The sequence below is a fragment of the Coregonus clupeaformis genome, chromosome 31 (assembly GCF_020615455.1).
Source record: "Coregonus clupeaformis isolate EN_2021a chromosome 31, ASM2061545v1, whole genome shotgun sequence".
NCBI lineage: Eukaryota > Metazoa > Chordata > Actinopteri > Salmoniformes > Salmonidae > Coregonus > Coregonus clupeaformis.
In genome coordinates, this window is record NC_059222.1 from 14,902,273 (window position 1) to 14,927,183 (window position 24,911).

The 24,911-nt window shown below is 41.5% G+C and overlaps 2 protein-coding genes across 3 annotated transcripts in view; one reads left to right on the plus strand and one right to left on the minus strand.

The window, feature by feature from the left end:
- galnt2 (UDP-N-acetyl-alpha-D-galactosamine:polypeptide N-acetylgalactosaminyltransferase 2) overlaps positions 1-9,212 on the plus strand; it is a 98,742-nt gene extending 89,530 nt beyond the window's left edge. Inside the window, exons 8-16 of one of the 2 annotated variants that reach the window (XM_041858967.2) lie at positions 1,063-1,150; positions 1,704-1,791; positions 2,846-2,949; positions 3,644-3,770; positions 4,856-4,948; positions 5,211-5,294; positions 5,532-5,676; positions 6,119-6,238; positions 6,543-9,212. In XM_041858967.2, coding sequence (XP_041714901.1) covers positions 1,063-1,150; positions 1,704-1,791; positions 2,846-2,949; positions 3,644-3,770; positions 4,856-4,948; positions 5,211-5,294; positions 5,532-5,676; positions 6,119-6,238; positions 6,543-6,698 — 1,005 coding nt within the window. In that variant the 3' untranslated portion in view covers positions 6,699-9,212. The remainder of the gene's footprint in view (positions 1-1,062; positions 1,151-1,703; positions 1,792-2,845; positions 2,950-3,643; positions 3,771-4,855; positions 4,949-5,210; positions 5,295-5,531; positions 5,677-6,118; positions 6,239-6,542) is intronic. The other variant, XM_041858968.2, reaches the window with a different exon arrangement.
- An 8,578-nt stretch (positions 9,213-17,790) lies between these two features.
- Positions 17,791-24,911, minus strand: part of LOC121547619 (piggyBac transposable element-derived protein 5) — a 50,666-nt gene continuing 43,545 nt past the window's right edge. Inside the window, exons 6-7 of the mRNA XM_041858969.2 lie at positions 23,749-23,854; positions 17,791-18,615 (exon numbers count right to left, since the gene is read on the minus strand). Coding sequence (XP_041714903.1) covers positions 18,420-18,615; positions 23,749-23,854 — 302 coding nt within the window. The 3' untranslated portion in view covers positions 17,791-18,419. The remainder of the gene's footprint in view (positions 18,616-23,748; positions 23,855-24,911) is intronic.

Below are 24,911 nucleotides of genomic sequence, written 5' to 3' on the forward strand. Positions count from 1 at the left end.
GGCCAGTATGAAAAATGTATGCACTCACTAACTGTAAGTCGCTCTGGATAAGAGCGTCTGCTAAATGACTAAAATGTAAATGTAAAAATGTAACATTAGACACACTCACTCAAGGTTCTTAAATAGATAGACAGACAGAGGGACAGTTTGGGGTTCAGCCAGGTAGGGTAAACATGACTAGAGTTACTAAAGAATGCAATATCGACGAGCTTTAAGAGTATTACCTACGTGTCACTCAGGTGTGGGGAGGAGCTGCCACACTGTCCGTTAGCAAACAAGTGCATTGCACCAGGACATGCATCCTGTTGGGCACCTGCCCAGCAAGGACAGTTCAAAGAGACAAACACACACTTACACACACACTTGCTAACAAACAAAACAACCCAGCCTTTCAACCCCTCTGAATTTTCCATTCTTTTTTACTGCATACACTTGGCTTCAACACTTGTTTAATGCTGTCTGGTCTGAACACAGTTTAGGAAAAACGAACTAATATGATTTAATGAGCTCTATCTCACCATTGGTTTGACAAAACTTCCATGGAACACAGTCACTGCTGTAGTTCTTTGCTGTTCCATTAAAAGACTTGGAATAGTTCTGAAATGATGCAATCCATCTGATTCACTCATCAAATCATCCACTTCCCTCTTGGAAATCTATTTGTGTTCTGGCTGCGTTAGGCTCATATATTTAAGTACAAATTTGGACAAACGTTTGACTTGCCGTAGATCTGTTTTGGACTAACTTTGTTAAGGCTTTTTTCCAGTGCCTGGTTGTGAAATTATGCAGTGGTTTTACTGAATATTTCAGTCCTTCAGTAATGCTGAGTTCAGATCCAGTGGACTGTCTCTCAATTGGCTTGAATTGAGAGACCACCTACCTCTGTTGCCCCCATGCCCAACCAATAAAAGACTTGGCTTCTTTTGGTTTAAATTAACAGTTTTGGTGGCAGAGGGGCCTGGATGTTGGGGGTCTTTGCGCACCGCCTGGAAAATAGTCAGCAGAGTCTAGCGAAACACTATCTTTGTGTCCCATCTTAATCTCTCTTTACTTCTCCCACAGGACAAAACGCGAGTTGTTTCCCCCATCATCGACGTCATCAACATGGACAACTTCCAGTACGTAGGCGCCTCGGCTGATCTCAAAGGAGGTAAATCCTACTCATCTACGCCAGCAGCTTTCTTTCCTCTCCAGGGCAGGCTGGCCTTTGGGAAAATCACACTGCAGTTTTCCACTCGGTACCCAATGTCACTTTCTGCCAAAGTCTAGGTTTTTTGGTGTGTGGGGCTGGCTGGCTGACTGGCTGTGCGTGTGCATGTGTGTGAGAGCAAAGAAGAGAATAAGTACGTGACAAATCTTGAAAAGGGGAATGCCCTTTGGAATGGAAACTATTTGATTGATTCGTCTAGGGATATAGGCAGATAACATTAGCACAGTGTCGTTGTGCATTCCCAAGGCTTTTGTGTTCTATAGGGCTTATGAGAAGTGTAATGTACAGCCATAAGAAAATATACGGAATGCCACAGATATGTGATATAATATCTATCAGATAGGCATTGTGTGTGATAGTGTGAGGATATAAGTGTTAGTAGGAATACAATCACATCTAACAACCAGCACAGCTTTTTCCAGTTGTCAAAATGACTCAACTCTTGTTCACTTGAAACCTAATCTGTACCTGGTGTGTGTTTTTGCGCCTCTAGGATTTGATTGGAACCTGGTCTTCAAGTGGGACTATATGACCCTGGAGCAGAGGAGGGCTCGTCAAGGAAACCCCACTGCTCCAATCAAGTAAGCCGCCCTCTGCTCTGTCTGTTCTTTCTGCTGCCCTCTCCTGCCAGCCTCACCTCTACTAATAATTCATAGCCACGCATCTGGGCCCGCTGGAGGAGATGCTGAGGCAGGCAGCATTAGATGTCAGTAGCGTCAGAACTGAGCACTCTGGGGAATACGGGCCAAAGCTCCTCAAAAAGACCCGGAGCCTTTGAGCCTCTGTCCTGTTTTCTCCCTGACATCCACGGTGCTGTATGATATCGGAGAGTGCAGTAAACACAGGCAGAGGTGATTGAAGATGTTCGTATTATCTTATCCAGCTTTGTCTTAAACGGTGTACGGTGATGATAAGGGAGAAGAGGAGATTTGATGGGGATATTGCTGTGAAAGGATATATTTGGTACATTGACCTATTTTGCTGCAATTCCATCGATTGTAGATCAGAAGAGAGGGTAAAACTTTGATTTGTTCAATCAATATGAGCTCACAGAAATGATTCTGTTTTACTAAGTAACCCAATGTCAGAAGCATTCTCAGTAAACCCATTCAATTGTTCCATGGTTTACCAACAGAGGGCAGCATTTCATCGATATCCAAGGCTAGAATATGAATTTGGCTCTTCGTTTCCTATAATTCATGTTGTTCCTCTTCGCTAGGTGATGGTAATTAACCCAAAGGGTAACTCAAGTCATTAACCCAAAGGGTGACTCAAGTAATTTTTCATCATTTGTTTAGTCTGAAATCTTCCACTAGAGCCATGGATTTCCCAAAAGTTCATTTGAGAGAACAACAACAACAGACTTTTGTTCAAGATGCTCATTATGTTTTTCTTCCTTTTTGAAAACAAAATGGCCTCTGAGGAGAAGTGAAGTGTATTATTCCCTCCAGACAGCCAGAGGACAGGACACCACAGCCCCCTGTTGCTGCCGGGTTACAGGGCCAGGCTCTGTGCATCACATGCTGATGACAGAACTGTAGGAGAGCTGAACTTGGCTTGACTTTGCTTAGTCTGTCTCACTGTTTTGTCTTATGGCCCTGACGAACTGTACTTTCTGTCCTACCTCTTTCTCAGGACTCCCATGATTGCCGGCGGACTCTTTGTCATGGACAAGGACTACTTTGAGTTGCTGGGGAAGTACGACATGATGATGGATGTGTGGGGCGGAGAGAATCTAGGTAATAGGACACAGAACACTAGGAACGCTTGAGCTTGTTTGTCATTGTGTGCCTAGGGAATGGGAGAGGGAGTGGCCCCACTCTGCCTTTTGTTGGATTGGTTTACGATGTCAATATGTCAACTAAGAGTTGAGGAGAGACAGGCTGCATCACTTCTTCTTTTTATAAGAAACATGAATGTGTTGAAAATCCCAAATTGTTTGCATAGTCAATTTACACACAGCTCCAACACACACACTTACTGCACCAGACATGCCACCAGGGGTCTTTTCACAGTCCCCAAATCCAGAACATATTCAAGAAGGTGTACAGTATTATATAGAGCCATTATTGCATGGAACTCCGTTCAGATAAAGCAACACCTCACGGCACAACGTCTCTCCCCTATTTGACCTAGATAGTTTGTGTGTATGTATTGATATGTAGTCAACATGTGCAATTTATACATTTATGTAGTTCTTTCCTTGAGCTGTACTTGTCTATTAAATGTTCTTAATTATGTCATGTTTTGTGTGGACCCCAGGAAGAGTAGCTTCTGCTTTTGCAACAGCTAATGGGGATCCTAATAAAATACCAAATACCAAATATTGACATTGAAGGTACCAACCGTGGGAAGTTATAGCACAGTGAAATGTGACTCTAAAACCTTGCCCTAAACCGTTATATTAATGTGTTTTGTGTTTTGACATTGCAGAGATCTCTTTCCGCGTGTGGCAGTGTGGCGGCAGTCTAGAGATCATTCCCTGCAGTCGAGTGGGACACGTCTTCAGGAAGCAGCACCCATATACCTTTCCTGGGGGCAGTGGCACCGTGTTTGCTAGGTGACTATTTATTGTCCCTGCGATGTGATTTAGACTTGACTAAAGTCTGCCCTCTTCGGTCCAATATGTGTAAAAACCTATTCTACATAGTGTCATATAACAACCAACCAGAGTGATGGTACATTAGGGTTTTGAAATTTGAGCCATAAAGAATGCCCACTGTACAGGCTAACAACTGGTAATTTAGTTATACCACTAACTTTAACTTTACCCTGATTTTGCCCTTAACTTTACCGTTCTCAAAGATCCAATGAAATTCAAGCTGAGGCGGCGGGGCGAATACCTGCTAGCCAATCAAATTACATAACTTGCGGTTGTAGCCCGTAGAGAGCGCCTGTTTCATTCCTCTGAAATTCACATCATAATACCGCTGTTCAAGTCTAGCTGAGCTGCAGTCATTCAAATAGAGGCGCAGTCAGAGCAGAAGCCTCAGCTCTGCTCTCATCTAGGGCCCCGTGTAGCTCAGTTGGTAGAGCATGGCGCTTGCAACGCCAGGGTTGTGGGTTCGATTCCTACGGGGGGCCAGTATGAAAAAATAATAATAATTATGCACTCACTAACTGTAAGTCGCTCTGGATAAGAGCGTCTGCTAAATGACTAAAATGTAAAGAAAAATGACATCTTGGCTTCACCCCTGCAGTGTCAACACTGTTCCAGTACGCATGGCATCGGGGTGATTCATCAATGCGACGAGAGAGAGCGAACATTCTCTCACTGGCAGTCTGTCACGCAGCACTGAAAACCCCACAGATTGCCATGTCTTAGGATGTGTGCTCATATCTCAAAATAGTTTAGAGGATTGTCACTCTCCCCCTGCGTTTTCTGAAGCTTGAACCGCCACATCACTTTCTTTTGCCCTGTTCAAATTATTTTAACAGGCATCCTTCATTGAAGAAATAACAGATATGATCAAATGAATAGGTGCAAGCAGAGGTTCTATAACGTTGCCTATAGTTTTTAGGCTACTGTACCATAACATGATCAAATTATGTCAGACCAGTGATTATTTCAAGGACTGGAAGAAGGACCAGGAAGGACACGTTTTTATAAGTATTCTAACATGGTGTCTATCTGTCTGTCCACAGGAACACGAGGCGAGCAGCAGAGGTGTGGATGGACGAGTTTAAGAACTTCTACTACGCCGCTGTGCCCTCGGCCCGAAACGTGCCCTACGGCAAGTAAGTGTCCTTTCAGACACCCTTCTTCCCATGATGGCATCGCAGACGGCCCTGCTGTCCTTGTATAGAATATCAAAACACATTTCCCTTTTTCTGACACCTACAGAATGTCAGATAGTACACCGTGAGTTATAATATGATGTACTCTGTTCTTTGATGTAGTGATCTCAGTTGCCTCCAAATGTCATGCTGCTGCTGTCTATCTCTCTGAGATGGCTGGTAATTAGATGAGTCATGGGTTTCCCCTCTATTTGTCTGGCAGCATTCAGAGCAGAATGGAGATGAAGAAGAGGCTGGGCTGCCAGCCATTTAAGTGGTACCTGGAGAACGTGTACCCTGAGCTGCGGTGAGTAGAGAGACCACAGTGGACCAGCAATAAATTGCTTTGAAAACGGCCAAAGTTGAATGGAAAGACATAGCTGTTGACTGTGTTTCCCCTACCATTGTATAGGCGGGACAGACTTTGGGGGCCTTTGTGCGCCACTTGGAAATTAAACTAGGGGAAAGACTGCGGTGGGTGGCATATACCCACATCTTGTGATTTGACATCCCCTTGACTTGTGGTGTGTGTCTGGCCCTTCAGGGTCCCTGACCATCAGGACATTGCCTTCGGCGCTCTGCAGCAGGGAGGTAACTGCTTAGACACGCTGGGACACTTTGCAGACGGAGTGGTGGGGGTCTACGAATGCCACAACGCTGGGGGAAATCAGGTATCATTCAGGGCTCAGGTACTGCTCAGATCCATACATAACCAAGCTGTGCACTGGGCTGGGTAACACACAATGAGGTGGGTTTGCTTTATAAATAAAACACCGCCGCAGCTTTTCAGAGGGTCACAGTGCACATGGCAAAGAGTTGGTCAGGTACTGTACTGGACAGTCAACTATTGCTTTGATTGGGTGTCTCCGATTCATACTGATGAAATCCATTTTGATGTCCCACTTACCTCCTTTATATTGATCATATACTGAGCTGGAGGAGGGGATTCTGGGAGAGTCAAGCCACTGTTGGTGTATATATGTGTGTTTTACAACATACAACATATATACACCACATATTCACACTTGACAAAGACAAACGCATAAAAAATTGATCTGCATAATCATTCAGAGGAGTACCCTAAACTGTGCAAATGTAGCAATTTGACTGTGGTACTCTCTTTGTCCTCAGGAATGGGCGCTGACCAAGGACAAGTCAGTAAAGCACATGGACCTCTGTCTGACGGTGGTGGACCGCACCGCAGGCTCACAAATCAAACTGCAGGGCTGCAGGGAAAATGACAGCAGACAGGTGAGCGAGGCGCACACCGAGTCATGCACCATGGATCAGATCGATCAAAAAGCACTAGTAGTAAATGAAAGTGACTGACTGCAGTTAGCATGGTAATATAACATTAATTTTGTTTTGCCATGGAATGTGGATTATGATGCTTTTTTGGATATACACTATAGATAATGCACCATAAACTCACTATCAATGGAAACCATTAGTGATTATAGTACTCACAGTACATACAAACCTGACACTGATTTGTACACCCTTGTTTCCCCCATGTCCCAACTCTCCTCGCTGTCCCCACCTCGTGTGTCGCCAGAAATGGGAGCAGATCGAGAGCAACTCTAAGTTGCGGCACGTGGGTAGCAACCTGTGCCTGGACAGCCGCAGTGCACGCACTGGGGGGCTGACAGTGGAGGTGTGCAGCCCCAACCTCAACCAGCAGTGGAAGTTCACTCTCAACCTCCAGCTCTAGAGAGAGAGACAAACAGACAGAGACCGACAGAGAGAGTCCCCACCAACACCACCTCCCCCACCACCTCCTCCTGCTCTCCTCCCCAGAGCCACCCAGCACCAACTACGGACAGACGGACAGACTGAGGCCCCCGGAGGGGCCACAACACACAGAGGGAAGAAGGATATGAAATTACAGACCACCAAGTGGGATGATGATAATGCTTTCCATCCAACTATATACCTCAGTGTTTCATCTTTAGTCCTGCTCTTTGGAAAGTGAATTAGTTATTTTTCTTAATGCAGGTGAAATGGAATGAACTTTCTGGATGTTTTTCTTTTTTACATTGTTCGTTTAAATTTTTTCTCTCTTTCCACTGAAGTTCACTGCGTTTCTGAAATGGATGTGACTATTATTTTGTTGTCCTTTTTCTCTCTCAAGTAATCTATCTTTGTTGACTGTAAAAGACGTATTCCATAGAGGTTCCCTGACTAGACCGAAACGGCCCAGGAAGAAAGCTGATGGTTTTGGTATGGTTCCAGTTGGGTTTGGCCCCTTAAAAGTCCTGCTGGTAGAAGGGAAAGGACTCTACGCACTGTTCCTTTCGTTCACTGAAACGCTTCACTCCTGATTGGTGGGCTGTTCTGACGGAGTGAGCGGTAAAGAGATGGCGAAAACAAAATCAGTTTTTTTTTTCCTTCTACAATTTATACCACATTTTCATTCTGCTCCTGTCACACGTGTTGTAAAAAGGTGCGTTGTCCGATCAGAAGGGTGTTCTTCACGGGTCTCTCATGGATACTTGTGGGGCCAGGAGTTGTCGAGGGTGTGGATATTTCACTGCTGGGTCATCACAGATTGTAGCACTTGCTGCTACGGCTCTTCAGTCTTTGTCCCGTTTGTCCATCACAATTGAATGGAAAACATACAAAATAAATCTATATTTCAGTCATGTATTTTTTTTCTTTGCAAAAGCATTACAGTGTCCAAGTTTATTGATTTATTTTATTTCTAACAGACATTTAATTATTTGTGTTCAATTATACTGTAGAATAATCAACTGAGTTATACAGTAAATTGAACTGATTTCTTTATACTCTTGTTGCTTTCTGACTGTGCTCGTGAGTAAAAACGTATCTACTTACTGTATAGATTTTTTTCCTTTTCGGTGTCGGTGTTACCATAGTAACTACCCTGTCATAACCTCATACAAATTATTATTGGTGAAGAGTTTATTACAGGATAATATTGGAACCATAATTTCCATTCTCAGAAGTTCTACAAGTGTTCTTGAAATGTTGTCTCACACACAGTGTATGTATACATTGGAGTCCTTATTGTCAATATTTGTGATTTGCCATTTTAGAAAATTACACTTCATCTGAGGTAAGCGACAAAGACAGCATTTACATGGGAGGGCCTTGTGTTGCATGTTGTACCAATACTTGAGCGTCTTTATTTTTTTCCATCTTCTTTTTCTGTCCTTTTGTTTTTCTTAACATTGCACGCATGCTTTGTGAATGATGTCTTTGCCTTTTTTGATATCCATCATACTGTAAAGGAGAATGTGTTTTTGTGTGCGCTAGTGAACAGGTTTCTTGAAGGAGGGCAGGTCATTCGGCAATCGTTAACTAGACTCACAAGGGAGAAAAGCAATACGATTTTCTTATTTCAGTATCATTGTTGTGCATTTAGCTCACATCTGCTTTGGGTATATTCTGATTGGGTTAATACATGTAGCTTGTGATATGTGGTACTTTAAACGTTGCTGTTTGTTTCTGAGGGGCAGCAGAACCCACCGTTAATGTGATGGCCAAAGGAGCCTATAATGACTTATGAAAGCTAAGATTCATCCATTGACATGACATTGTTTTTGTCTCGGTTGGGATGCCCCCGATTTCAATAGAGATTAATTTATTATAGAATAGCAAATTACTAATTATTCAGTAATATTTGCTGTCTGTATTTTGAGCCCTCATTATATATGCATATATCCCTTTGTGTTCTACACCATTCTGGTCAAACTTCCGTATACATAGGGAGACTCCAACCACCATCAGTATAGAAACAAGCATCACAACATCAAAACAGATGCAGCAGCTCCCATCTCTAACTTGTGTGGAGGTATTGCATTTCAAAAATGCCAAAGAGATGAGGTATCCCACAGTAAGGGATGTGGAGCAGGGGATAGAGGTAACATCCCATACTTTACCTGCAGTATCTGCAGTTCAGAATGTGAGATCTGTGCGTGAGCAGGACTATGGGATCAAGAGGAGAATTGGATGTTTTAACCTCCCATGTGAGAGAGGTTAGTAGGATTATGACAAGTTGCAAATGGTAAGAGCTCTGTCTGCCATCACGTCACTGTTGAAATTGTAACAATTTCGGAGTTCATGTCAATTGTACCAATTCAAATGTGAAAGTTCAGATGGTTAGAGGGAGGCCTACAGTACTAAATGGAATTGCTTGTGTGAACATTGTCTACATACATGGTGGCAACAGTTGTTCAAGTATTGAATAAAGCCTTTTTAGTAAGATGTGTGAAAATGAAGTTTGCTGTTCACTTTAGGATATACGGAGATAAAATCATGCTAGAATTACAGCCACATTTTAATTGGATGAAACGTTTACATAGCACAATGTGCCAAAGTTATTTACTTATTTGATTTGCATTGTCAATACAATTGGTGATTCAAGTTTAGGAGAGGAACGTGCATTGTCAATATGTGGACATTGACTAAATGATTACTGATAATAAACCAAATTATTGATCACAAGAACATTTTGAATTTGGGAAATCGAATACGGATTGTTCCTCTAACTATCTTTTGCTGTAGGAAAATGGGGTTAATTACAATTCAGATCAGTGGCAAGGGAGGAGGCAGCATGGGGGTAACATTTAAAAGTGTATATCTTTGTATATATAGTACGTTTGTCTATGTACATATATACACATACTGTAAGCAACAGCAGTTACTAGTGAGTTGATCTACTGTACAGCGTCATTCTTCATTGTTTTATAGTTATGGCAAAAATTCAACTTTGAGGAAAAAATGATTAACTTAAATAAATGCATTTATATATAAAAGAGGTGTGGACTTTCTTTGCATTCTTTGAAGACTCTTAAGTAGCAATGAAAACTAATAAAGCTTTAGGAGCCAAAGTTTTGATAATTTTGTTGGATTTTAATGACGACTGTAACTAAACAATTCAGTCAGTTTTCCTGGCCTGCTTGCTCTCATTGCTATGCAGAGTAATTATCTGGGGGAAAAGAGGCCAGTATTCTCATGGAACAGAAATAGCCTCTAACAAAGAGATCCAGTGTCTGATTTCCAGTCTGCACATTCTGGACAGCATACTTGTTAAGTCTTTTGTGTGTGTGTGTGTGTGTGTGCACAAGCACACACACACACACCTCTCTCTTTCTATCTCTCCCTCGTGTGTGTGTGTGTGTGTGTGTAAAATAATGCCACTGTTAATGGATATGTTTCGATTTAAGTGCAACGGGAGCTACAGTATAGATCAAATGGTTGTGTGTAAGTATGGAATAAAGGTCCAGCTCCTTGCATGTACACGGCCAGTGGGAACTAAAGGGTTTGTACTTACGAATGTGTAATGCTCATCACATCCCAGGGTAATGTAACAGACATTAAGGCTGCTGGGTCATCAACCAAAGATGAGCAGCTCTACTAAACAGACCATCTGTCACCCACTACTACCTACAGCACATTAAACATATTTTGAGACTAGACATGCACCATACTCCTAGCCTACAGGGGGTGCTAGCGTGATATGCCCATATTGGTCACACTATCTAAAGTATAATTTATAAGGTTTATAATGTTAAGAAAGCCTTCGTAAACCTTTACAAGGCCTACATAAACTCTTGACACTGGTGGTGTATAAAATCATGAACATTTATTAGATGTGTGCAACATGGTGTAAACTCTCATCAACAGAGGTGGTATACGTACGATTCACAAAGTCCATCAGGATGGTGTACTGTTAACATGAAGATCAGATAGAGGGAAGGTTTACAATAGGCTACATACACACTCAATGAGGAGAAATAACAAACACGCACTATACAGCAATCACTTTTCCTCCACCGATGAAAGACACAGACAGGACAAGAAGCAGTTCCTACAACAACATTCCCAGAGCAGTCATACGTTGCAGTTTATGTATAGTTTTTTTTATATTAAATTCGTATAGAATTAATCCGATACATTAGGAAGTTTGGTCCAGCTTACATGAGCTATTTACATATTACTAGTACAATGTCAAATGCACCATTCTGGAACTAGATTTCATTTTACCAACTACCCTTATTATTAGTATTGACAACTTTACTACTGACCATTGATTGAGCACATTATGATATTAAATATTTTGAACTATTTCAATATTATCTATTATCATTCTTTACAGTATTTTGATAGCACCTTATCAGGTTATTGTATTTATTTTGTATTTTTAATTAATCTTTGAATATCAAATAATGAAGCCCTGAGGTCAGAAAAGTTCATTTCCATACATTTTTAGATCCCAGCTTTAGACTTTCAATTGCCACTGTGCACGATAGGCCTACAGAAAGATATATTTCATTACACTGTAGTCCACTTTAACATCTTGTAATCTCTCACTGCGTTTTAGTATGGCAATTATTAATAAATGGTGTCCAAAATTACAATATTACATATTAAAATGTATTTCAGCAGTCTTGATCACTAATGCAGAGTGGAGGCTGAATTGAATGAAAAACATTCACAAAATGTGTTTGTTTTTTGCTAACTATAAAGGACTCAATGGGCATTGGGGCTGCCTGACTAGCCAGCTTGTTTGCATGCAGTCTCGGTTTGTCCATTAACAGCTAGGGGTGGAGGCGGGTGCACGAGTGGTACCGCAGTATTGGAGCTGCACTCAATATGCTTTATGGGTCTGAAAACAGCAGTAAATACCAGAAGGAAAGAAGATGGTGTGTGGCAATAGACTGAGTGGGCTGTCAATCAACTGACCTCATTAATTTTACAGAGGAATGGTAAATGAACATTGCCTCTCAGAAGCTAGGGAATTACAGTGACATCAGATTGACACAAAGACATTTCAGGCAATGAGAAATGGCCAATGATGATAATAATTGGATATGGCTTGGCTTGGTTATCTATTGATATAGTTTATGTCTGTTGTCTTTTCTAATAGGCTGCTTTTAAGAACCAATTATTGTAAGGGTTGAACAATAAACCTAATAATCTAATCCTAGAGTGAGAAAATAATATGAATTTCGTGAACACAGACGCACTATACAGATGGTAAACTGTCATTTATTTTATCTATCTTGAATAAATGATAAATTTAGATATTCTCTGCAAAAGTCATCTGAAGTTGCCACATGATACTGGCATCAAATGCCTGGTAAGACAAAAGGAGATGTTCTATGTAAAAGGCACTGAGAATATATCTAATACATGGCTGAGCAATAAAATAAAATACAACTTTTGTCATATTTTATCTTACTGTAAATTGTAGATAAGATCACACAATTTCAACCTGAGAATTGAAACTCTTTAAAACAGTTTTGATTAAAACTGAACACAGAGTGATCTACCTTACCTCTACTGAAATATAGAACATACTCTGTGTCAACAGGAAGTTGTACATTTTCAAGAGATGGAAAAATAACTTTCCCCCAAAACCTTTCATACAGAACTTTGTATACCTGTGATTATAATTGGTTCATGAATCACTCAAGAGTAGCAATAACGGATCACCACACATGAGAGTAATCTGCCATGGTGCCATGGTGGTATTAATAACATTAAATATGGCCTAATAGACTTAGTAACACTACACTTACAGAACATTTTAGAGCACATCCAAGGACTTGAGGACTAATTAAGATATACCGCAAACAGACAATAATTTAAAGATATTGTATATTTGATTTTGAAGTATTTACTTTGAAAAGTTGTTGACTGTATCATGCATACTTCTTGGTGTCTATCAATATAACAATTCAGAACAAAATAGCATTGTTATGAGCAACATTAACATACTTATGGCATGTCAGAGAATCTTTCAGACAGTGATCAGTGCACAGAACTAGTGATCTCACACAAACATACACAAGAATGACAATGTTTTTTTGGGAAAGATAAAAGGTGAAAAATCACAATCATGTGTCTTACCTATAAGTGAAGACTCTGATAGAACTATAATCATATATACAGTACCTTCTAATCTGTACACAAAAACAAAACAAATGTGCCTCAATAGCCTATGCACATGATATATTTAGGTAAATATTCATAACGCTTTTAGAATATAATTCATTTTCATTGGCTTGTAGTATTCATCATCTTAGTGTACTTTTGTTGATCAGCAATATCCCCATTAAATCATTCCTGCATAAATATTGTAGCACATGGTTGCAGAAGTCAGCACTCATTAGACAATAATTTCCCTTTCTATTAAAAATTGATTTCCTGCTTCTTCATAGAATGGTCGAGCTCTCAATAATTAGAAAGGAAACATAGGCGATACCAATGAAACAGGATTAAACCTTCAGTATTCTGCGACAACACGGATTTACACAATAGTTATTGAGTGTCAAAGTGCGTCATTAACGCATCTATTTTCTGGGGAAGCATTTAGTACCACCATTAATTAAACATCAATAGACCGTTATTGAATCGCTTTAAAGTGCAGGACCATCAAAAGTGCATGAGTAGTGCCCTAGCTAGGACAACTCTGCCTCAGTAGTACAAATCTCTCAAACACTTCACACATCAATAACACAGTCACAGTGGCAAGGAGTGGACAAGCACGAATGTATGTCATCGGCCAAGGGATAAAACAGGCCTTTGTGTGTGGACTTTGGAATTGCACACAGTTGAAAACGTTTTGTACAAAGCTTTGATTTCACATGTACACTGACATTACATTCTCTATTGGCCAAAAATACATTATTAATCCACGGTGACATTCACTTCACTAACTTAAACAGCTCAACATACAGCACAGTGGGGTACTATTCTGTCCCCACACAAGAGGCAAGACCACACCCTCACAAAGTCATTATGGCAGATCAGGAGGATCCAATAGGAGGATCCATTCTCCGAAGCCCATTTGGAAGGAATGACATTGACAAACTTCTGTGGGTCTGGTGTTTTCTTCTGTCCATCTTTTAGTGACATCATTGGAGCGAGATAGTCATTGGCTGACGGTACGTAATGTTTCATTTAAACTCAACTTACATACTGTATAGATCAACTTCCAGGGAATGTGCGGTGGGTGTGACTACAGTACATTAGGCCTATATGATGATGTGGGCCACACTGGCATAACTCATGTGGAGAAAAGCTCTTAGCACCCCAGCTGAGCCAGAGGCCCAATTCATCATACATCATCAGATTAACTGAACTGGAAACAGTCCATGTCTGTGTGGTCTGTCAGTGAGTGAGGGTTTGGCTGTAGACATTTCAGATATGGTTGTGGACGGTTCAGAGTGTTTATCTAGAGTTGACCTGAACTGACCCCTGCAGCTCTTGATTATCCAAGACTACGCCACATGGAGACGATCATCATGTTGTACAGTAACAGTAGGCTTCATCCAAATAAACGTTCATGTGGCCATCATTGGCAAGAACTGGTATAATTTATATAATCAAACCTTCCCTTTGCTGTCTGAAAACCTGACCACAAGTCACACCATCCAGAATGTCCAATGATGTTGCAAATACACAGCGATTGACCCATTGGCTGAGAATAGGGACTGCCAGTCATATGATCTGATGACCTGTTGCATAGTTCCTATTGACTGAGATATGGAGTTAGAGTACAGTAAGCATTACCCTGGTAAGCAGGAGATTTCCCATTCCAGGTATTAACCATCTGCAGGATAACAAGTGCTCTGGAAGGGGGATAGTAATGAAATGTAGTGCAGACTACTACTCCATATTTAATTTAAACATAATGGAAGGATCCTGGGCTTGCTCACACACACACACTCACACTCACACACACACACACACACACACACACACACACACACACACACACACACACACACACACACACACACACACACACACACACACACACACACACACACACACACACACACACACACACACAACCGTTCAAAAGTTTGGGTTCACTTAGAAATGTCCTTGTTTTCCATGAAAACATACATGAAATGAGTTTGAATAGGAAATATAGCAAAATGAATAGGAAATGTAGTCATTGACAAGGTTAGAAATAATGATTTTTAATTGAAATAATAATTGTGTCCTTCAAACTTTGCTTTCGTCAAATCCTCCATTTGCAGCAATTACAGCCTTGCAGACCTTTGGCATTCTAGTTGTCAATTTGTTGAGGTAATCTGAAGAGTTTCACCCCATGCTTCCTGAAGCACCTCCCACAAGTTGGATTGGCTTGATGGGCACTTCTTACGTACCATACGGTCAAGCTGCTCCCACAAAAGAGCAATAGGGTTGAGATCCGGTGACTGTGCTGGCCACTCCATTATAGACAGAATACCAGCTGACTGCTTCTTCCCTAAATAGTTATTGCATAGTTTGGAGCTGTGCTTTGGGTCATTGTCCTGTTGTAGGAGGAAATTGGCTCTAATCACGCGCCGTCCACAGGGTATGGCATGGCGTTGCAAAATGGAGTGATAGCCTTCCTTCTTCAAGATCCCTTTTACCCTGTACATATCTCCCACTTTACCACCACCAAAGCACCCCCAGATCATCACATTGCCTCCACCATGCTTGACAAATGGCATCAACCACTCCTCCAGCATCTTTTCATTTGGTCTGCGTCTCACAAATGTTCTTCTTTGTGATCCGAACACCTCAAACTTTGATTAGTCTGTCCATAACACTTTTTTCCAATCTTCCTATGTCCAATGTCTGTGTTCTTTTGCCCATCTTAATCTCTTCTTTTTATTGGCCAGTCTGAAATATGGCTTTTTCTTTGCAACTCTGCCTAGAAGGTCAGCATCCCGGAGTCGCCTCTTCACTGTTGACGTTGAGACTGCTGTTTTGCGGGTACTATTTAATGAAGCTGCCAGTTGAGGACCTGTGAGGCGTCTGTTTCTTAAACTAGACACTCTAATGTATTTGTCCTCTTGCTCAGTTGTGCACCGGGGCCTCCCACTACTCTTTCTATTCTGGTTAAAGCCAGTTTGCGCTGTTCTGTGAAAGGAGTAGTACACAGCCTTGTACGAGATCTTCAGTTTCTTGGCAATTTCTCACATGGAATAGCCTTCATTTCTCAGAACAAGAATAGACTGATGAGTTTCAGAATAAAGTTATTTGTTTCTGGCCATTTTGAGCCTGTAATCAAACCCACAATTGCTGATGCTCCAGATATTCAACTAGTCTCAAGAAGGGCTGTTTTATTGCTTCTTTAATCAGCACAACAGTTTTCAGCTGTGCTAATATAATTGCAAAAGGGTTTTCTAATGATAAATTAGCCTTTTAAAATGATAAACTTGGATTAGCAAACACAACGTGCCATTGGAACACAGGACTGATGGTTGCTGATAATGGGCCTCTGTACGCCTATGTAGATATTCCATTAGAATAGCTTTTCTTTCGAAAACAACAAAATGTCTAAGTGACTCCAAACTTTTGAACTGTAGTGTATATATTTGGACACATTTACTCATTCAAGGGTTTTTTCGTTATATTTACTATTTTCTACATTGTAGAATAATAGTGAAGACATCAAAACTATGAAATAACACATTTGGAATCATGTAGTAAGCAAAAAAGTGTTAAACAAATCAAAATATATGTTATATTTGAGATTCTTCAATAGCCACAGGAAAGGAAGACCCAGAGTTACCTCTGCTGCAGAGGATAAGTTCATTAAAATAACTGCACCTCAGATTGCAGCCCAAATAAATGCTTCACAGAGTTCAAGTAACAGTGTCACGATCGTCGTTAGATGAAGCGGACCAAGGCGCAGCGTGATATGCGTACATTCTTTATTAGTACTTAATACACGATACAAAAACAACAAAACAAACGATACGTGAAGTCCTAGGTTAAACACCAAAACAAACCTTACGGAACAAGATCCCACAATAAACAGTGCCAAACAGGCTGCCTAAGTATGGTCCCCAATCAGAGACAACAAGCTACAGCTGCCTCTGATTGGGAACCACCCTGGCCAACATAGAAATACACGAACTAGAACAAAACATAGAAAATAACACATAGAAAATCCACACCCTGGCTCAACATTTAAGAGTCCCCAGAGCCAGGGCGTGACAAACAGACACATCTCAACATCAACTGTTCAGAGGAGACTTCATGGTTGAATTGCTGCAAAGAAACCACTACTAAAGGATACCACTACGAACATGAGACTTGCTTGGGCCAAGAAACACGAGCAAAGGACATTAGACAATCTGTCCTTCGGTCTGATGAGTCCAAATGTGAGATTTTGGGTTCCAACCGCTGTGCGGAGTAGGTGTACGGATGATCTCTGCATGTGTGGTTTCCACCGTGAAGCATGGAGGAGGAAGTGTGATGGTGTGGGGGTGCTTTGCTGGTGACACTGTCAGTGATTTATTTAGAATTCAAGGCACACTTAACCAGCATGGCTACCACAGCATTCTGCAGCGATACACCATCCCATCTGGTTTGCGCTTAGTGGGACTATCATTTGTTTTTCAACAGGACAATGACCCCAAACACACCTCCAGGCTGTGTAAGGGCTTTTTTGACCAAGGAGAGTGATGGAGTGCTGCATCAGATGACCTGGCCTCCACAATCACCCAGCCTCAACCCAATTGAGATGGTTTGGAATGAGTTGGGCAGCAGAGTTAAGGAAAAGCAGCCAACAAGTGCTCAGCATATGTGGGAACTCCTTCAAGACTGTTGGAAAAGTATTCCAGGTGACTACCTCATGAAGCTGGTTGAGAGAATGCCAAATTTGTTTAACACTTTTTTGGTTACTACATGATTCCATATGTGTTATTTCATAGTTTTGATGTCTTCACTATTATTCTACAATGTAGAAAATAGTAAAAATAAAGAAAACCTCTTGAATGAGTAGGTGTGTCCAAACTTTTGACTGGTACTGGTACTGTACACACACACACACACACACACACACACACAGTATATATATATATATATATATATATAGTATTTCTGCTCAGTGGTTCAGGTCTATCTTGGAGAGAACACACCAGATGTTGCTCCATAGGTGGTCGAATAGAATCATAGATTTACATTACAGTGACATTGCACTACATGGAAGCAATGTTTAACCTGATCAAAAAAAAGAAAAGAAATCTGCACATTGAACAAGAGTACATTATCCAACTGCGTTTTTGTCATGCAGCCTGTGACACTAACAATATTGAGGCATGTGTACTGTACAATGGCTCTGCTTTGTGCCTCAGTAAAGAAACATGAATCTATAGACCGTTCCGACTCAGATATAGAGACCTGCTTCCCAGACCTGGAGGTTTGGTCCCCCAACCCATTTAACCCAGACTTGGCACTGTTAAAATAGGGTTTCATTTAAGGAGTGACCTATCCCAGTGTCTACAATTATAAAGAACAAATCTATTAGTGTTTTGGTTAGTGTGTGTTAGTGTTTTGCATGTGATGAACAGTGTGCGTTTGTGGGTACGTGTGAGACGTGTGACAGTGTGTGTGTACAGTATGTGTGTGTACAGTATGTGTGTGTGTATATTACAAAGATTATGTGGTCACCTCACTGGGTAGGAGAGCAGTCATCTAAGTCCAGTAGCTCCCTCACCAGTCTCTCTCCAAACTGTGCTCGGCTGTAGCACTTGACGTGGTAGGCATCGGACATCTTGTACAGGATATAGGCGTTGTTTATGGCGATGCTGATGGTCAGCCAGAACACCTGCTGCCATGTCTTGTTGGGCTTGTGGAAGATGAAATACCTGAGAGGAAGAAAAAAGACCAACTCTGATTGGCTATCTGGGATCTTGGAAAATTGGTTATTTGATCATACGTGTCAGATGTTGTAGTCCATCACATACCGTATTCTGACTGGATAATCTGAAATTAGACAGAGTTACGACCGAAGGAAGGGAAGACACATAGACAGATAGTTAGGAGGATATCTTGTCTCCATGACTAAGTGTGAGGCATTGGTTAGTGGTGAGGAGGAGCGATATTCAGCAAACGTTCCCGTTTCTGGCTCTCCAGATGTAATCTGCAGTCCTGCAAACCCACAAGTGTTGTCCTCTGAGCTACAGAACACCATATCATTACTGTCCAAACTAATTGGAGGCAGTGAGAGGTTAGAGAGGGAGAGAAGTAAAGTGCCATTCTTCCTGGTGTGTGTGTGTGTGTGATGAGCCATCCCATCTATTACTCTGCTTGTGCCCTTCATTTAAGTCTTCTATCTTTGACCAGTGTTAACATCGTTTGGCACTGTTCTCAATTTAGGACATAGAAATCTCTGGGTGGGCCCTTGACAGTAGCCAGTCTATTGCACTGTAATGAAGAAGTGTTACTTCTAGTTGATTAGGAACTCCAGATTATTAAATGCGTGTTCCACTTGATGGAATCGTAATGCAGGTGGATTTACTATGGATGTATTTACTGTCCCATGCTGAAAAGGGATTATGTTTTTCATGGTATCTTCTTATAAAATGCAAATGCAACAAGTATCGGTCACACTTCATTTGGATAGTCCAGATATTCCATCTGTAGCTGCTCTACAAATGGTCATACTATCAACAAACTATCTGTTGATAAGCAAATGCTTGCTATTGTTACGAATAGGGTTTAGAATAACGGTTAGGGTAAGGGTTAAGTTTAGGATTAAGTTTAGGGTTAGGATAAGGGTTAGGGTTAGAGCTATGGTTAGTAGATACTTAGTTGAAATGTTACTGATGCTCTATAGACTATCTACAGAGGGACTATCCAAATTGTTACCCAAATATCATTGGCATTCCAATGGATATCCAGTATTCAGCTTATCTTACCATTGCATGACTAGCTTTGTATTTGTATATGTATTTATTATGGATCCCCATTAGCTGCTGCCAAGACCAGGGGTCCAGCAAAATTAAGGCAGTTATACAATTTTAAAAACATTACAACACATTTCACAACACATTAAGTGTGTGCTCTCAGGCCAATACTCTACTACCAAATATCTACAACACAAAATCCATGTGTACGTGTGTGTGACGATCCCGGCGGTCTGAGTCGGGTCCTGTCTGGTGACTAGTGTTCCTGCTCGTAATCTCCAGTTTCCCGAGGGTTCGGGAACGCTCCGGGGAGCGCTCTGGTTTTCCGCACCTGCATCCCATCAGCAATCTGCACACCTGGTCCTCATCATCACCCTTCTTAGGCTCTGGCCCAACATCCAGTTCCTGCCGGATCGTTAGCCATGAACAGTATGTTTGTTAGCGTATCAGTCTCTGAGCCAGTAGTGGTAGTTTTGTTGTTTTGCACTTTTTTGACCTGCTGTGTACTGACCTCCGTTTTGTTCTGTCTGCAGTCTCTCACCCGGAACCTTCACCCAACCTCTGCCTGATGGTCGGCGGCTGCCGAGCCAGTACCGGACCAACCACTGCACCCTCAACAACCCATCCACGCCACCCGCTCTGTTCCCTGGATTATTCAGCCTCACTCGGAATCTAGTAATAAACACTCACCTTTGTATCTACGTACCTTGTCCTGGTCTGCTTCTGGGTTCTGGCTTAGTTAACCGTGACAGTGTGTATATTGCATATGTTATCATGTGTGTGTATGCATGACAGTCCCCACTGTTCCATGTAGTATGTCGTACTGTGTGCCTCCCATAGTCTGTTCTGGACTTGGGGACTGTGAAGAGACCTCTAGTGGCATGTCTTGTGGGGTATGCATGGATGTCCGAGCTGTGTGCCAGTAGTTCAAAACAGACAGCTCAAGGCATTCAACATGTCAATACCTCTCAGCCAATCATCAGTCATTTGTGTAAGTGCCGTACTTGTTTAATGTCCATCCCTATAATCATACTGAAAGTCTGTTGTCAATTTGTTTACTGTGAAAAAGCATTGTATCTGGTCAAACACAATTTTTCCCAAAAGTTTACTAAGGGTTGGTAACAGGCTGATTGGTCGGCTATTTGAGCCAGTAAAGGGGGCTTTACTAGTCTTAGGTAGCGGAATGACTTTTGCTTCCCTCCAGGCCTGAGAGCACACGCTTTCTAGTAGGCTTAAATTGAAGATATGGCAAATAGCCGTGGCAATATCGTCCGCTATTATCCTCAGTAATTTTCCATTCAAGTTGTCAGACCCCGGTGGCTTGTCATTGTTGATAGACAACAATAATTTGTTCACCTCTTCCACACTCACCTTACGGTATTCAAAATTACAACGCTTGTCTTTCATAATTTGGTCAGATATACTTGGATGTGTAGTGTCAGAGTTTGTTGCTGGCATGTCATGCCTAAGTTTGCTAATCTTGCCAATGAAAAAATCATTAAAGTAGTTGGCAATATCAGTGGGTTTTGTGAAGAATGAGCCATCTGATTCAATGAATGATGGAGCCGAGTTTGCCTTTTTGCCAAAAATGTCATTTAAGGTGCTCCAAAGCTTTTTACTATCATTCTTTATATAATTTATCTTTGTTTCATAGTATAGTTTCTTCTTCTTTTTATTCAGTTTAGTCACATGATTTCTCAATTTGCAGTACGTTTGCCAATCGGTTGTGCTGCCGGACTTATTTTCAAACCTTTTGCCTCATACCTCTCAACCATACCATTTTTTAATTCCTCATCAATCCAAGGGGATTTAACAGTTTTTACAGTCATTTTCGTAATGGGTGCATGCTTATTAGTAACTGGAATAAGAAATGTCATAAATGTGTCAAGTGCAGAGTCTGGTTGCTCCTCATTACACACCACAGACCAGCAAATATTATTTACATCATCAAGATAAGAATCACTACAAAACATATTGTATGACCTCTTATACCCTATATTAGGCCCAGCCTTTGGAAGTTTGGTGTCCCTAGATATGGCTACTATATTGTGATCACTACATCCAATGGATTTGGATACTCCTTTAAAGCATATTTCTGCAGTATTAGTAAAGATGTGATCAATACATGTTGATGATTTGAACAGAAACTTGTGAGATAACTGTGCAATTAAGAGTTCAAATCTCCTTCCATTATACAGTGCATTCGGAAAGTATTCAAACCCCTTGACTTTTTCCAAATGTTGTTACGTTACAGTCTTATTCTAAAATTGATTAAATCGTCTACACACAATACCCCATAATGACAAAGCAAAAACAGGTTTTTAGAAATGTTTGCAAATTTATAAAAAATAAACACCTGAAATATCTCATTTACATAAGTATTTAGACCCTTCACTCAGTACTTTGTTGAAGCACCTTTGGCAGCAATTACAGCCTTGAGTCTTCTTGGATATGACGCTACAAGCTTGTTACACCTGTATTTGGGGAGTTTCTCCCACTCTTCTCTGCAGATCCTCTCAAGCTCTGTCAGGTTGGATGGGGAGCGTCGCTGAACAGCTATTTTCAGGTCTCGCCAAAGATGTTAGATCAGGTTCAAGTCCGGGCTCTGGCTGGGCCACTCAGGGACATTCAGAGACTTGTCCCGAAGCCACTCCTGCATTGTCTTGGCTGTGTGCTTAGGGTCGTTGTCCTGTTGGAAGATAAACCTTTGCCCCAGTCAGAGGTCCTGAGCACTCTCGAGCAGGTTTTCATCAAGGATCTCTCTGTACTTTGCTCCGTTCATCTTTCCCTCGATCCTGACTAGTCTCCCAGTCCCTGCCGCTGAAAACCATCCCCACAGCATGATGCTGCCACCACCATGCTTCACCGTAGGGATTGTGCCAGGTTTCCTCCAGACGTGACGCTTGGCATTCAGGCCAAAGAGTTCAATCTTGGTTTCATCAGACCAAAGAATCTTGTTTCTCATGGTCTGAGAGTCCTTTAGGTGCCTTTTGGCAAAGTACAAGCAGGCTGTCATGTGCCTTTTACTGAAGAGTGGCTTCCGTCAATTGAATTGACCACAGGTGGACTCCAATAAAGTTGTAGAAACATCTCAAGGATGATCAATGGAAACAGGATGCACCTGAGCTCAATTTCGAGTCTCAGGGCAAAGGGTCTGAATACTTATGTAAATAAGGTATTTCTGTTTTTAATTTTTTATACATTTGCAAAAAATGCTAAAAACCTGTTTTCGCTTTGTCATTATGGGGTATTGTGTGTAGATTGATTAGGATTTTATTTTTTAAATCCATTTTAGAATAAGGCTGTAACGTAACAAAATGTGGAAAAAGGGAAGGGGTCTGAATACTTTCCGAATGCACTGTAGTGTATGGTTCTAAACAGGGCATCTGAGTTCCTGGTGTTGTCCCAGGTCATCTTTATTGCCGTCACGCTGTGCATCTCAGAAGATTGCTATATCATATCAATGTGATTCCTGAAACAATACCTTCTCCAGGTGTTGTACGGAACGCCATCCCTGGATTGAGGCTGATATGAAATGCTATAGAGTGATCCTCCTCCATTAATGTCTGGCTGTGATTGAATTATGAATTAAGGATTCACTTGAGCCTGAATTGCATGGCGAGAAGTGTGTGAGCACCCAGCTTGGGCCCAACACAGGGGGAGTCAGGCTGACTCTCTGTTTAGCAGCACAGTAGGAGGAGAGTTTAGAGCTGACACTGTCGTCGTGTCCCAATGCAGTCTGAAAGACTGAAATAAGCCACACAAAGCTGTAAACAACGGAATACTTTGCCATATTAAAATCTAACATTTGACCTACAAAAGACCAGGGGTGGAAACCCTCATGGAGAGCTACTGGGTCTGCAGGCTTTTGCTCCAACCTCTTTGTAACACAGCTGATTCAGCTAATCAATGTCCTTGTTAGCAGCTAGTAGAATCAGGTGTGCTAGCTAGGGTTGGAGAAAAAGCCTGCAAGAGGGTAGCTTATCAGGAGGAGGGTTGGCCACCCGTGTCCTATGATGATGAACATTCATATAGGCTAACACCTTTCTCCCAGGATGACAACTGACTACAATACATCCAGTATTCACTCACTTGCTGTACTTGTCGTCATACTTGCAGATGTAGCTGAGGTGTGCAGCGAAGGCCTCCACAGCCAGCGGACAGGGTATCTCACCACTTTTCCTCTTGATGATCATCCCTAGAACCCAACACATGACTCAAACAGGACTAATGGGAGCTGGGAATCAAATTTCACTGAGTAAAAAAACAAAAGTATTATGTAATCATATTTTCAGATTGCAACTCAGTGACAAAGTAAACTCAGCAAAAAAAGAAACGTCCCTTTTTCAGGACCCTGTCTTTCAAAGATACAGTGCTATGAAAAAGTATTTGCCCCCTTTCTAATTTTCTCTACTTTAGCATATTTGTGATACTGAATGTTATCAGATCTTCAACCAAAACCTTATATTAGATAAAGGGAACATAACTGGACAAATAACACAACAATTACATATTTATTTCATAAACAAAGTTATGCAACACCCAATTCCCCTGTGTGAAAAAGTAATTGCCCCCTTACACTCAATAACTGGTTGTGCCACCTTTAGCTGCAATGACTCCAACAAAATGCTTCCTGTAGTTGTTGATCAGTCTCTCACGTCACTGTGGAGGAATTTTGGCCCACTCTTCCATGCAGAACTGCTTTAACTCAGTGACGTGTGGGTTTTCAAGCATGAACTGCTCGTTTCAAGTCCTGCCACAACATCTCAATTGGGATTAGGTCTGGACTTTGACTAGGCCATTTCAAAACTTCCAATTTGTTGCTTTTTAGCAATTTTCATGTAGACTTGATTGTGTGTTTTGGATCATTGTCTTGCTGCATTACCCAGCTGCGCTTCAGCTTCAGCTCACAGACGGATGGTCTGACATTCTCCTGTAGAATTCTCTGATACAGAGCAGAATTCATGGTTCCTTCTATTAAGGCAAGTCGTCCAGGTCCTGAGGCAGCAAAGCATCCCCAAACCATCACACCACCACCACCATGCTTGACCTTTGGTATGATGTTCTTACTGTGGAATGCAGAGTTTGGTTTTCGTCAGGCATTACTGGAACCATGTCGTCCAAAAAGTTATACTTTTGAATCATCTGTCCATAGAACATTCTTCCAAGAGTCTTGATGATCATCCAGGTGCTTTTTGGCAAACTTGAGTCAACTTTTTGGACGAGATGGGTCCCATTTTCCCTTGCGAAAACCA